The 13,263-nt window shown below is 40.1% G+C and overlaps 1 protein-coding gene across 6 annotated transcripts in view; it reads right to left on the reverse strand.

The window, feature by feature from the left end:
* The window catches only part of Acsl (Acyl-CoA synthetase long-chain), a 155,593-nt gene that overhangs the window by 51,612 nt on the left and 90,718 nt on the right, over positions 1 to 13,263 (reverse strand). For all 6 annotated transcript variants that reach the window (XR_011715523.1, XM_071685739.1, XM_071685742.1 and 3 more), the window contains exons 9-10: positions 5,868 to 5,994; positions 977 to 1,148 (exon numbers count right to left, since the gene is read on the reverse strand). Coding sequence is in view for 5 of the 6 variants with exons in the window: in XM_071685739.1 (XP_071541840.1) it covers positions 977 to 1,148; positions 5,868 to 5,994 (299 nt within the window). In the remaining variant the exon portion in view is untranslated. The remainder of the gene's footprint in view (positions 1 to 976; positions 1,149 to 5,867; positions 5,995 to 13,263) is intronic.

Raw genomic sequence — 13,263 nt, forward strand, 5'->3', positions numbered from 1 at the left:
ACCAACATCTGCAGTTTCTCACTTGAATCTGCTAACACTGCCATACAATCTCAGGCACTCCCACCCCTAACAATTAGATATCTGCTCCTCTCTTAAAGATCCTTCCACTTACCTCCCTGGCCATCCCAACCATAAACAAATTAAACAACCTTGGTGACATCATACATCCCTGCCACAGACTCACTTTCATCTCTACATACTTTAATACACACATTCTTTTGATCAAAACTCTTCACTACTTCTGTCAGTGTTCATCCGACACCATAAACTCACAAGCTTTCCACAATGCATCTCTATCAACCCAATCATATGCTTACCACAGATCCATAGATGCCACATGCAAACCCTTTGCCTCTACAAGTATTTCTCATGCATCCTTCAAAGCAGACACCTGATCCAAACATCATTTAACACTCCTGAAACCACATTGTTCCTCTCCAATCTGATGCTCTCTGCATGCCACCAGCCTCTCAATCACCACTCTTCCATACAACATACTAAGCACTAAACAAACAGACGTATCTTTGTAATTCTAACACTAACTTTTCCACCAATCACAGTGCATTTCACCAATCAACATCACAGTTGCCCCTTTCTTTGGAGATCCAACTGTAATAACATCCAATCCAGCTGTCTTCCCATACTTCATCTTACTCAAGGCTTTCACCAACCCAATCTCTATTTTCCAGTCTCAGCATCTTCCTCTTAACTTCCTGCTGTTTTCCTTTGTACATCTCCCAATCATTCACACTGCTCTTTTTCTTTTTCACTAGCAACTTCATCATCCCACCACTCACTTCACTTTCTCCCAACATATTATTTGTCATACTAACTCAAAAATGTACAGATAGTATTTTGGCTGGAGGTACAAACAGTGAAAACACTTCATGGAAGAAATAACTCAATAATGTTTCTTTTCAGATATAAATAGAATTTGTTTTAAAATACATGATGAAACAAAAATCACAAGACTCACCAATCATAATTTCACCACGAGGTCTTGGTTTATCTGTGATTCTATAATTTCCTTCATCCCAATTGACAAGCTTAATATCACACACTTGCAAGGGAGCACCAACCCGACTAGTAGACATGTCATACTCGTCCATTAGTGTTGCACAACCACAAGATTCTGTTAAGCCATATCCCTAAATAAAGGAAATTCATCTAAACATTCATATTAGGTCCTAGCAAATACATGCTCATCATAATCAATTCCTCAAGCTTTTACTATTAGCTTCTACATTACCAAAAAAATATCTACTGCAAGTTTAAAGTGAATTTTCCTTTAAAGGTACACTTAATTCCAACAACATGGAGAGGATCTATTCTAATCTCTTTAATCTTCAACTCTATTCTTATTTATTTGGGCTGTAAGAAAAGCTTACACTTGACAAGGGAAGTAACCAAATCAGTCATACTTACATCCAAAGTTAACTATCTTATGTGTAATGGTGATGCTCTTCAGAGGAGAAATGGCACCTGCTCCTAAATTTTAATGTTGTTAATTACTTTTTACAAAATAAAATGAATCTGATGCACTAATCCCCAAAAGCCTTTGGATGAATAGTATCACACTCTATTGACAGTAAAATTCAAGCCTTTTCACTACTATCTACAATGAGTAGAATACAGGAGATACTGTGCGTTTCTTAAGACAGTATTCCCATAGTCCACCGGTATATCTAAGCAAATACAAACAGTGATGAATGAGTTAACATTAATGCAAATGAAAAATTGCAGAATATTATACAAACAGCTACTTAAGTTAGTTATGTAACCCCATGACTCAATTTATGGGGCTCCTGCAGTTCTGAGGCTGTGCTCTATGCAGGAGCAGAGTAAGGTGGACTATTCTTGAGGAGGAAGGTCCACAACAATTCTGTACTTCTTCCTATCCACTGATGGTGGTACACTATAAGTCCTTGTAAAAGTGCTTACATAACATCTCCATCTAAAACCTGATAGGACCACTTAAGGTCAATTACCCTGTGCTTGGTTGGAGCCATAAAGTAGGTACATATGTGCTCCAAGAAAGAGAAAATTGGTGCACTCCCTCCCAACAGACGTCCAAGTTCCATTCTGACCAACTGATCGGATCTTGAAATGGACATAAGTCGGATGCATGGCAGCATGGTATGTAGAATTTGTATACCTGTACAGCATTCATCCTACTCAAATTCTATCATGATTATCTCATTTTTTGTTAACCAGCTTTATTATACAATTCTATAGTTTCATTTTATCTTTTATCTCAGATTCATTAGTTCATATTTCATCATTTTCATTTTTCAATTTATATTTCTCGTGGCTTTATTCCTTGGACATTCCTAAAATATTCACTTCCTTTCCTTTGAGCGTAATTTCACTCAAAGAGCCAAAACATACTGGTTTCTCTCCCTGAGCATACTACTTATCTCTCCTTTCTTTTCATCCTTGTTTATATCTGTGCACACTCATTCATCCCAGCCAAAGGTTTCAAGGAGGCTGAATTCTACTTGTTTGGCTCCTCCTCTGGTTACCATATCAAAAATGAAATACAAGGAGGAAAGAGTTTCTGGCCACCCCACGGCCACATCTTTCAGTCCCCTTCTACAACATGTAGGAGATATGAGGGTAGCATTATACCTCCCCTATCTCCAGGGATATTAGTCTAAGCCCTGGACCCCTTTTACAGGGAGGCTGAATTCTACTTGTTTGGCTCCTCCTCTGGTTACCATATCAAAAATGATATACAAGGAGGAAAGAGTTTCTGGCCACCCCACGGCCACATCTTTCAGTCCCCTTCTACAACATGTAGGAGATATGAGGGTAGTATTATACCTCCCCTATCTCCAGGGATATTAGTCTAAGCCCTGGACCCCTTTTACAGGGCTCCAGCAGCTTTGAGGCAGCACTATAGTAAGAAATAAGGAAATGATGAACTCGCTGGGAGTGAGAAGTTCCTTGACAAAATTGTTCTTTTTTGTCCTCTGACAATAATACACATTGGCCAAAGGTGATTTTTTCAAGTACTTATGGTGTAACCTTATGCAAGGAATCTGGTAACACCTACATTTACATATACTGCATAAAATAATTAAACCTGCTTTAGGTATACAAAACATCCTGTTAGGTTACAATATATTCATACCACAATCTGAGGGTCTGCTTCTAAAGCCTATAAAGTTCCCAAATCCAAACACTGCTTGGTTTCTAGCATTATTCATCAGAATTACAGCAAAAGGAAATTTTTTTTTTTTTTTGCTTTGTCGCTGTCTCCCGCGTTTGCGAGGTAGCGCAAGGAAACAGACGAAAGAAATGGCCCAACCCACCCCCATACACATGTATATACATACACGTCCACACATGCAAAATATACATACCTACACAGCTTTCCATGGTTTACCCCAGACGCTTCACATGCCCTGATTCAATCCACTGACAGCACGTCAACCCCGGTATACCACATCGATCCAATTCACTCTATTCCTTGCCCTCCTTTCACCCTCCTGCATGTTCAGGCCCCGATCACACAAAATCTTTTTCACTCCATCTTTCCACCTCCAATTTGGTCTCCCACTTCTCCTCGTTCCCTCCACCTCTGACACATATATCCTCTTGATCAATCTTCCCTCACTCATTCTCTCCATGTGCCCAAACCATTTCAAAACACCCTCTTCTGCTCTCTCAACCACGCTCTTTTTATTTCCACACATCTCTCTTACCCTTACGTTACTTACTCGATCAAACCACCTCACACCACACATTGTCCTCAAACATCTCATTTCCAGCACATCCATCCTCCTGCGCACAACTCTATCCATAGCCCACGCCTCGCAACCATACAACATTGTTGGAACCACTATTCCTTCAAACATACCCATTTTTGCTTTCCGAGACAATGTTCTCGACTTCCACACATTCTTCAAGGCTCCCAGGATTTTCACCCCCCTCCCCCACCCTATGTTCCACTTCCGCTTCCATGGTTCCATCCGCTGCTAGATCCACTCCCAGATATCTAAAACACTTTACTTCCTCCAGTTTTTCTCCATTCAAACTTACCTCCCAATTGACTTGACCCTCAACCCTACTGTACCTAATAACCTTGCTCTTATTCACATTTACTCTTAATTTTCTTCTTTCACACACTTTACCAAACTCAGTCACCAGCTTCTGCAGTTTCTCACATGAATCAGCCACCAGCGCTGTATCATCAGCGAACAACTGACTCACTTCCCAAGCTCTCTCATCCACAACAGACTTCATACTTGCCCCTCTTTCCAAAACTCTTGCATTCACCTCCTCATCAACCCCATCCATAAACAAATTAAACAACCATGGAGACATCACACACCCCTGCCGCAAACCTACATTCACTGAGAACCAATCACTTTCCTCTCTTCCTATACGTACACATGCCTTACATCCTCCATAAAAACTTTTCACTGCTTCTAACAACTTGCCTCCCACACCATATATTCTTAATACCTTCCACAGAGCATCTCTATCAACTCTATCATATGCCTTCTCCAGATCCATAAATGCTACATACATTTTCTAAGTATTTCTCACATACATTCTTCAAAGCAAACACCTGATCCACACATCCTCTACCACTTCTGAAACCACACTGCTCTTCCCCAATCTGATGCTCTGTACATGCCTTCACCCTCTCAATCAATACCCTCCCATATAATTTACCAGGAATACTCAACAAACTTACACCTCTGTAATTTGAGCACTCACTCTTATCCCCTTTGCCTTTGTACAATGGCACTATGCACGCATTCCTCCAATCCTCAGGCACCTCACCATGAGTCATACATACATTAAATAACCTTACCAACCAGTCAACAATACAGTCACCCCCTTTTTTTAATAAATTCCACTGCAATACCATCCAAACCTGTTGCAAAAGGAAATATAAGCCACTATTCTTATTGTAAAAAACCTCTGCTATACACTGCAGACCCTATGGCATCCTCAAAGGAAAGGCAGAAATCCTTGCATCAAAACTGAAAAAAAATTATATTAATCCATTCAGCACAACCAACAGCAATAATCAGCTTTTAGAGAAGGCAGAAGGAAGTGTTGTTGTGGTGGGTAAAGAGGCATCTAAAAGAGTGTGATCGAATGAATCAACTAAGGTGATCTGTGCAATTACAGTGCAAGGGACTATGGATGAAAAAAATCCCAGAAAATGATATTGATCTGGAGCATGAATAAGGTGGCTGATAATTTGCTTGATTTATAGGAATGAAATGCACTAGCTCTACCAACATTATCTGTGTAGGAGAACATTTGGGGGAACTTTTGTGGCATACAGTGATCCAAAAGCACAAGACCTTAGCTTGGGGATGAAAAGGTGATACAGCCTTCTGTTAGGGAATTAAGATGTTTAAGAATGTTATGAAGTTAATAGTAATAGACACAGCAGATAAAACATAAAAATACAGTGGTATCTGAGACACAATTCTTGAAGCATGTGACAAAGTTTTGGGTTTGAATATCCAAGAAGCATGCAACAAGCAGGATGGTACTGGAATAAGCACAAACCCTTCAGTGAATGGTAAAGGCAGATGCAGATTATAATTACGGATATGAAAAAAGAATTAATGGATACATTATCCAACAGCAGGGTCTCCAAGGAAAGTATGATATGAGATTTACTAGCTGAGCTTAAGCCTGACAAAAGATAGACTAGGTGAGACAATTTGAATACTGGTAAAACGAATGGATAAAAAGGAACCAAAATGCTTGCCTTAGCTAATACATTTCAGTCTTCAAGCTTATCCCTGGAAAAACTGACAAGTAAACAAACAATAATATCTAAATAAAATGCAACTGAATAACAAACAAAATCAAAAGGGAGAATGACCACTAACCTGCAATACTGGCACACCAAGACTAGCACGTACAAAATCATGAGTATCTGGAGATAGTGGAGCCCCTCCAACTGCCACTAAGCGAAGCCTTCCCCCTAACAACAGACGTATCTTCCTGAATACAAACCTATGAAAAGAAGAAAAACTAATGACCTGGTAATCAGCTGATCACTGTACACCACAAAGTATTTGCACAAGTGGCATTACTATTCTTAGTATAAACTATCCAACTAATCTCTCTCTCTTATTTCACAACATATTGGGTAACTAAACTGTTCATATATTGTACAAAACCTTTCCTTTTTTATTCAGTTTCATAAGTAACTTAGTACAACATAATCTCAGGCATAAGTATACAATGCAGTGAATCATCTCTCAAATCTAACCAATATAAAAATTTAGAAAACAAAGTAAAAACATAGGTTAAAAAGACAAAAACCTTTTATCTAGCATGAAGCACGAGACATATTCTCCATGAACATACTGGTTTGGACCTATCCAAACTGATTCGATGAGGAGGCTCACACTTCTCTCATCCTTTCAAATGACTCTAGGGTCTCAATAGCTGCTTGCTTGTTACTCAGGGTCCACCCTCTGCCAATCAATTACCACACCAAAGCTTCCAGGTTGGGATGTCATATGTTTTTGTTCCCTATTCCTGAGAACAGGGAAGAAAGAATTCTACCCACTTATTCCCTGCTTGTCACAGAAGTTGACTAAGTGGGGCAGGAGCAAGGGGGTGGAAACCCTTCCCATCTTATGTTGCAATTTCTAAGAGATGCTTGTCTTCCTTGAAGGCTTATGGGATATCTTAATGTGTGTGGATGTAACCAAGATGAGAGGAAAGGACAATTAGGAAAAATGTTTGAGGAAAGGAATCTGGATGTTCTTCTTCTGAGTGGAACAAAGCTCAAGAGCAAGGTGGAAGAACAATTTTGGGAATGTCTCAAGGGTAAAGTCAGGAATTAGTAAGAGGGTGACAGCCAAGGAATAGGTAGTCCTATGACTGTAGCAGGAGATGTGGGACGTGTGAAAGAGTGTGAGGGAGAGGAAGGGCTCAGGCAGTAACAGTACCAGCTCCTCCCACAACCTTTCCCTCACTGCAAGACCTATCTCTTTTTCTATTCACTTTACCAACATTCATGGCCTCTCTTGTAACCTCTACTCAGTTGAACACCATCTGTCTAGTACCTCCCCTAATATCTTACTTCTCTCTGAGACACAGTTATCTAATAATGATCTCACTAGTTCCTTTTTTGTATCTAACTATAACCTCCACTCACAATTCTGGTTCAGAGGTGGTGTTTGTGCTTATTCCAACATAAACAAATCTGTTGCACATCTCAAGAACCTCGAGTCTCCAAACTTTGATGTCATGTGGCTCAAGGTCTGCCTCCCTACTACCACACTTTACCTCTGTTTCACCTATTGCTCTCCTAATTCAACAAGTTTTATATCCTTCTTCGACCATCTAAACTCCTGCTATGAGACTGTGACATCCTCTCATCTCCAAGCCGAGATCCTCTACCCCAGGGATTTCAGTGTTCACCAAAGGGAATGGTTGAATTCCTCCAATACAGATTGTGAAGGGATTGAAGCCCTTGCATTCTTCATTCTCAATGATTTACAGTAAATTATCTCCCACCATACCCATACACCTGACTGCTGTAACCACTCTCCTAATATCATGGTTTTGTTTTTCACCTCTAGTCCATCCCGCTGTAAATACATAATCTTGCCCCCAACTGGTTCACCTGATCACGCTCTCATAAATGTATCTACTCTAACGGCACCTTCCCCTCCAGCAACCCCTTCTATGTGGAAATACTGGCACCTCAACAAAGCTGAGTGGAATAACTTATGTAACTTCTTTTCTGACTTTCCTTGGGTAAATTACTGTCTCTAATGTGGTGATGCTTCTGTCTCCATCAAATGCATAGCAGAGCTTATTCCTGTGGGAATGGAAGCATTTATCCCCTCTTCCTCCAAGATGACTTCTTGATCCAATCCATGGTTCAACTGTTCTTGTTCCTCTGGCTCCCATTCAGCTTTCATCACTGCCTGTAATCACTACAAGCACATTATCCATGAGGTAAAACGTTCCTTTATTCGAGGGAAGTGTAAGAGCCTCTCCTCATCCAATGATAGGTCTTTCTGGTCTTTAGCTGAGGGCATCTCTGACAATGTCCGTCAATCTACCTTTCCTTCACTTTTCCATTCTGATGGTATTATACCTGTCTCTCCAGTTGACAAAGCAACTCTCTTTGGTTCCTGTTTCTCCTCTAACTTCACCTTGGATGATTTTAACATTCCTTCATCCCCTGATGTCTCTTCCCGTAATCTCTTTTTGGACTGTCTAAAAAGTGCTTCTTTCTCTGGACACAGGCAAGGATTATGGTCCTGATGGTATCCATCCCGTGTACTGAAAGAGTGTGTTCCTGAACATGTGCCTGTGCTTGCTCATCTGTCCTTTTCTGCTTAAAAACCAAAACTTTTCCTTCTCCTTAGAAACACACATTGATGCATCCTATCCCTAAGAAGGGTGACTGTTCTGACCCCCTTTACCTATCGTCCTATTGCTTTGACATCTACCATTTCCAAAGTCTTTGAATCCCTCCTCAATTCACGTATCCTGAAACACCTAGAAAATCACATTCTTCTCTCTCATCACCAGTATGGCTTCCATAAGGTGAGATCCACAGGTGATATTCTTTCCCATATTACTAATGTCTGGTCATCATCCCTGAAAGATTTTGGGGAGTCAAGTGCAGTTGCCCTTGACATATCTAAGGCTTCTGACAGGGTGTGGCATCAGGACCTCATCTTTAAGCTCCCCTCTTTTGGCTTCCCTCCCTCACTTTGCTCCTTAATATCTAGCTTCCTCTTGGACTAATCTATCTCCATGGTTGTTGATGGATCAGCCTCCCCCTTTTCTTCATTAACAGCGGTGTCCCTCAAGGTTCAGTCCTGTCCCTACATTTTTCCTCCTTTTTTTTAACGATTTCCTCTCCACAAATATTCTAATGTACTCATATGCTGATGACCTGACACTGCAGTCATCCACATCCTTCAGTTCTGCTCCCTCTTCTCTCACTCAGTCTGCATCTCCCCTTGACACAGCTTCTTCAATAAACTGACTTGGACAGGATATCTCTTGAGAGTGGGGTAGATAAAATCTTGTCAAGTTTAATGCCTCCAAGACCCAATTTCTACCCATCTCTCAAACGAAAACTTCTCACAACTCTCACTTCTCCTTTGACCATAATGTAATTCCACCTCTTAACTCAATAAACATATTTGGTATTACCATAACATCCACTCTTTACTGGAAAAACCACATTACAGAAATAGTTAAGTCTGCCTCTAAGAAACTGAGTGTCCTGCTTAGATGTTGAAACTCTTCTCCTGATCATTTGCTCCTTTTATACAAGGGACTGATTCATCCTTGTATGCAGTACTGCTCTCACATTTGAGATGGTCTGGCTCTGTATCCTTACCTGACAGAGAAGAGTCGAAAGTAGTTTGACGTATAAACTGTCCCAGGCTAACTTCCAAGCTTGACCCTCTTGCCCCACATCACAATGTTGGGCCACTTTCCCTCCTCTACAGATATTACTTTGCTTGTGTGCCTCTACCACTAGCTAGACTATGCAATACTCGGCAAACTGCTGCACCACATGATCAGTGTGTGGCCGTCGGCAACTCAAGAGTGGACCATTTTGATACCTGTTTCTTTTACTACACATCGAAACTTTAGAACTCTCTACCTGGCACATTTCAAAAGACAGGTCTTTCATATCCTCTAAAATCATAAATGCTTTCCCTTGTCTTTTCTTTTCGGCTTCATAATTTTCTCTTCATTTCAATTAAGGCCCAGCCTTGATGGAGACTTCTGTCCATGACTAGAGCATTCAACATACATTAATATAGAAAAAAGACATCTGAACAAAAATGAAACTGATTACAAGAGATGAATGATTATTAGTGTTTAAGCAACTAGCCAAGAAAATAATCATGATGAGAGGTGTGTGTTTTGGGAGCAGCTGAGAGACATTAGTATGTCAGTAGTTTTGATGGAGAGACTGGGAATTAGTGATGGATGATTTAAATGCAAAAGCAAATAATGTGGCAGTATAATTATCAGAAATGTTGAACTGCTTCTGGAGTTGTATGGTGAAAAAGGACTGGTGACTGAGAATACTTGGATTAAAAAGAGGGACATACACAATTATACATGGGTAAGCAGGAGAGGTGTATGGTAAATGGGCATAAATGGATTACATACTCAATGATAGGCTTACAAAACATACTCTTGGATGTGAATGTACTGAGAGGGGTGGCTAGTGGGATGTCTGATCATTACTTGGTGGAAGGGAGATTGAAGATTTGTAAAGGATTTTGGAGAGGAGAAAGTCCTATGGACGAGAAGAGCGTGGTGAAAGTGCATAACCTTCAAAAACACACTTGTGCAAAGAAATACCAGAAGAGATTTAACACAGAATGGCAAAAGCTGTGAGTAAACAAAGCTATGACAAAAGGGTGAAGAGTGGGAGGTATTAAGGGAGATGCTGCTAACATCTGTTTGAAAAGTGTATGGCATGCAGACTGTGGGAGGAGATCAGGTGAGAAAGGGCAATGAGTGGTGGGATGACAAAGTAAAGTTGCCAGTGAAAGAAAAAAAATAGGTGTATGAGAAGCACTTACACGGAAGAGTGCAAGTGACTGAGAGATGTACAAGAGAAGATGTGCAGTCTGTAAAACAGAGGAAGTAAGAGTTGGGGTGAGCAAGTATCAGCAGACTTCAGGGAGAATAAGATGTCTTGTAAGGAGGTTAACTATGTGAGATAAACAAGAAAACAAATGAGAACATTGGTGAAGGGGGAAAACAGGGTAATGAGGAGATGGAGTGAGTATTTTGAAGGACTGCTGAATGTGTTCGATGATAGGATGGCAAATGTATGGTGTTTAGGTCAGGTAGGTTTGCAAAGTGAGTCATGCCAAGTGGTGTGGTGAATAGGGACAAGGTGGTGAAAGCCTTGCATATGATGAAATGTGGAAAATCAGCTGGAGTGGATGGTACTGAGACTGAATTTCTATAGAAAAGGTTGGTGACTGTTGCTGATTGGTTAGGGAGAATTTTCAATATGTGTATGGATCATTGTGAAGTGCCTGAAGATTGACTGAATGCATGTTTAGTGCCACTGTATATAGACAAGGGGAACAAAGTAGTGTTTGAATTCAGAGGTACCAGTTTGTTGAGTTTACTTGGCAAGTTGTATGTATGAGTGGTGATTGAAAGGGTGGTGGGATGCACAGAGCATCAGAATGGAGAGGAAAAACAGGGTTTCATAAGTGGTCAAGGATGTGTGGATCAGGTGTTTGCTTTCAAGAATCTGTTTGAGAAATACTTAAAACAGGATTTGTATGTGCCATTCATGGATCTGGAGAAAGTATATCATAAGGTTGATAGTGACACCTTGGGGAGGGTGTTATGAAAATGTGGTATGGGAGGAAAGCTATCAAAAGCAAGTGGGTAGAAAGGAGAGTGAGTGGTTTCAAGTAACAGTAAATCTGTGGCAGGGGTGTGATGTTAACATAGCTGTTTAATTTGTTTTTAAATGAGGTGATGAGGGAGGTAAACGCAAGTGTCTTGGAGAAAGGGGCAGGTATACAATCTATAAGAGGTGAGGGAACCTAAGAAGTTAGTAACTGTTTGCTGATGACAAAGCACTGTATGCAGATTCAAGTAAAAAACTGCAGATACTGGTGTCTGAGATTGGGAATGTGTATATAGATAGAAAGAAAAGTATATATCAAATACATGCAAGGTTATTAGGTTTAGCAGTTGGGGTGTGAGTCTGAATGGAGAAAACATGGAGGAGGTGAAGTATTTTAGATACCTGGGAAAAGACATTGCAGAAAATGGAGCCATGGAAGCAGAGGTAATCCATAGGGTGGGCAAGGGGACCCAGGTTCTTGGAGCATTGACGAGTGTGTGGCGAGATCACTCTGAGACAGCAAAAATGGTATGTTTTAAAGTATAGTAGTGCAAACAATGATGTATAGATGCAAGGCATAGGATATAACTAAAAATGTACAGAAAAGGGGGAATGTGTTGAAAATGGGGTGTTTGATGACAATATGTGGTGTAAGAGAGTTGATCAATTAAGTAATGATAGGACAAGATAGAAGAGTAGTAATACGAAGAGTTTGTCTGGGGTAGCTGAAGAGGGTGTGCTGAAATGGTATGGACAAAGAGAATGAATGAGGAGAGGTTGACAAAAAGGATCATGTGTCAGAAGTGGAGGGGTCAAGATGAGAGAGACCATACTGATGATGGAAGGATGGAGAAGGAAAGATTCTGAGTGCTTGGAACATGAACATCTGAACATGAAGGATGATGAAAGGAATGCACAGGTTAGAGTGAACTGTGGTATACAGGGGCTAATGTGCTGTCATGGACTGAATCAGAGCGTATGAAGCAGTTGAGGGAAACCACTGAGAGGTCTGTGCCTGGTTATGGATTTAGAGGGCTGTGGTTTCCATGCAATACACATGACAGAGTGATATTGAATGTGATTGAATGAGGCCTTTTCTTTGTTTGTTTTTGGCATTACATTGATAATACAAATTAAGAAAGAAAAAAATGTGAGCAAATAAGTTATGGAACAAGAAACAGTACAATGAAACAATATGCATAAAAGATTTGACACTTGAGTTCAGAGAACATACAGAGAAGACAACACTATCATGCCAAGTAATGAGCGGTAGGATTTTGAGAAATTACAAGACAGAAAACTACAGATGAAAATATTTCATATATGTGTAAGATGCAAAACTGAATACTGCTGTGGCAAATGGTCACAAACTAAACAAATGGAAGCAATTAATAATCACAAATGAATGGATGGAACATAAGATGTAGCATGAAAAGAAATGGAATTATATAGCCTTGAAAAAGAAAAAGATATATAATATTGTACACATAAAAACAAACTGAAGGTATAAAGGAAAATGTATTGAACCTGAAAGACTCTCAACAAGAAAATACAGTTATCAAATCTTCAAGAATATCAAAAAACATACCAAGAAAAAATAAGAAATGTCTAAGGACAACATATGGTGTGGAGAGGGTTGACTGAGTAAGAAATAATAAAGACAGAGGTGTGGTACTACAAAGATTATGATTGAAAGAGATGGAGAGGGTGTCCTGAAAACGTTTGGACAAACAGAGAGGATGAGTCAAGAGAGCTTGACACAAAAAATGTGTGCATTAGAAGTGGAGTGAACAAGGAGAGGGGAGGAGACAAACTTGGAGATGGAAGAATGAAGTGAATGAGGCTTTGAGTAAAAGATGCTTGAGCATGCAGAGGGCATAAAACATGCACTGGATCAA

This window comes from Panulirus ornatus, chromosome 40 (assembly GCF_036320965.1).
Source record: "Panulirus ornatus isolate Po-2019 chromosome 40, ASM3632096v1, whole genome shotgun sequence".
NCBI lineage: Eukaryota > Metazoa > Arthropoda > Malacostraca > Decapoda > Palinuridae > Panulirus > Panulirus ornatus.